This window comes from Phaseolus vulgaris, unplaced genomic scaffold, assembly GCF_000499845.2.
Source record: "Phaseolus vulgaris cultivar G19833 unplaced genomic scaffold, P. vulgaris v2.0 scaffold_1158, whole genome shotgun sequence".
In the NCBI taxonomy this organism is placed as follows: Eukaryota; Viridiplantae; Streptophyta; class Magnoliopsida; order Fabales; family Fabaceae; genus Phaseolus; species Phaseolus vulgaris.
The window spans coordinates 1-1,622 of record NW_027174455.1 but is presented as its reverse complement, the minus strand read 5'-3'; the positions used below and the strand labels follow the sequence as shown (position 1 = coordinate 1,622).

The 1,622-nt window shown below is 35.3% G+C and overlaps 1 protein-coding gene across 1 annotated transcript; it reads left to right on the top strand.

Moving 5' to 3' along the window:
- The first annotated feature begins 633 nt into the window (after positions 1–633).
- LOC137817775 (flavonoid 3'-monooxygenase-like) lies at positions 634–1,503 on the top strand. Its single transcript, XM_068621008.1, has one exon. The coding sequence runs from the start codon at positions 692–694 to the stop codon at positions 1,328–1,330; it is 639 nt and encodes a 212-aa protein (XP_068477109.1). The 5' UTR covers positions 634–691; the 3' UTR covers positions 1,331–1,503.
- The last annotated feature ends 119 nt before the right edge of the window (positions 1,504–1,622 follow it).

Below are 1,622 nucleotides of genomic sequence, written 5' to 3'. Positions count from 1 at the left end.
TCATTTTTCTTCTGTAATTACAAATCCATAACTAACTTGTTAGTTCTAACTGCAATTCTCTGTTGAGAATCCAATGGACACTTTCTTTAAGAAATAGAAAAACTCTTTACCTAATTCCAAGACTTACTTCAGTATAATTTAACACAAGTCCTTTTCTCCACAGTTCCAACTAAATCTCTTTAATACCCTATTTCGAGGTGCTTTCCAAATAATATAATTTCATTTGTTATTTTAGAAATTTAAAACAAAAATTCAGAATTAGACAAGTTTTACATTGAAATACGAATTTAGTAAAATTTAATACATGTGATATATGTTAAATAGGACTTTAATTTTAGAAATTACTCAATTTCAAAATATTTTGTTTTCTTTTTTAGAAATCTAAAATAAAGTTACATAATTTCATAGTGCACTTCCACTTTCTAACACCAAAATATATTAGAATCATCTGGCTCAGAGATTCATTATTTAATAAATATGTTTGTTCTTTTTATAAAAAAATCACTTATTAATTTTTTTATTCGGTTCCGTAAACATAGAACTAAAAGAAAGAGAGTAATCAACTGTTATTTGGAGTAACAATATGAACTAATAATTTTCTACTTCAGAATTTTTTTTTAAAGAAAGAAAGTGAGTATGTTACATAAAAGCTACAAATCTCTACTTATTTACATTTTCAAATTTGCAGAATATGTTTACGGCTGGAACAGACACGTCATCAAGCACTACAGAATGGGCCATCGCAGAACTGATCCGAAACCCAAGAATTCTGGCCCAAGTCCAGCAAGAGTTGGACACTGTTGTGGGCCGAGAGAGGAGCGTGAAAGAAGAGGACTTGGCCCATCTCCCATACTTACAAGCTGTGATCAAGGAAACCTTCAGGCTCCACCCATCAACCCCTCTTTCTCTGCCACGTGTCGCTGCTGAGAGCTGCGAGATATTCGGCTACCACATCCCTAAGGGTTCAACTCTCTTGGTGAATGTTTGGGCCATTGCCCGTGACCCAAAGGAATGGGCTGACCCACTAGAGTTCAGGCCCGAGAGGTTCCTTCCGGGTGGTGAGAAAGCTGATGTTGACGTCAAGGGCAATGACTTTGAGGTTATACCCTTTGGTGCTGGACGAAGGATTTGTGCTGGGCTCAGTCTTGGGCTTCGTATGGTCCAACTTCTAACTGCAACCTTGGCCCATTCTTTTGATTGGGAACTGGAAAATGGGCTCAACCCAGAAAAGCTGAACATGGATGAAGCCTATGGGCTAACCCTACAGCGGGCTGAGCCTCTCTCAGTACATCCCAGGCCCAGGCTCGCGTCACATGTGTACTCAACATAATTTTTAAGTTCTTCACTATCTTAATATTTGTTGTTGTCCCTTCCTTTTCTTAACGTCAAGTTTAGTAACAATAAATTTTTATTTGATGATATTATGTAATATTAATGTGTTAAGATGAGAAAAGGGAGATTTGTATTTTTAGTTGTATTTAATGTCAGGGAAATTTATTTGTATATCCTTATCAATAATTAGAATATATGCTAAATTGACGGGATATCATAACTACACGTTTCCAGTTTGTTATTACACATTTTTCCAATATAATACGCTAAACAATTAAAAAATTTATCAT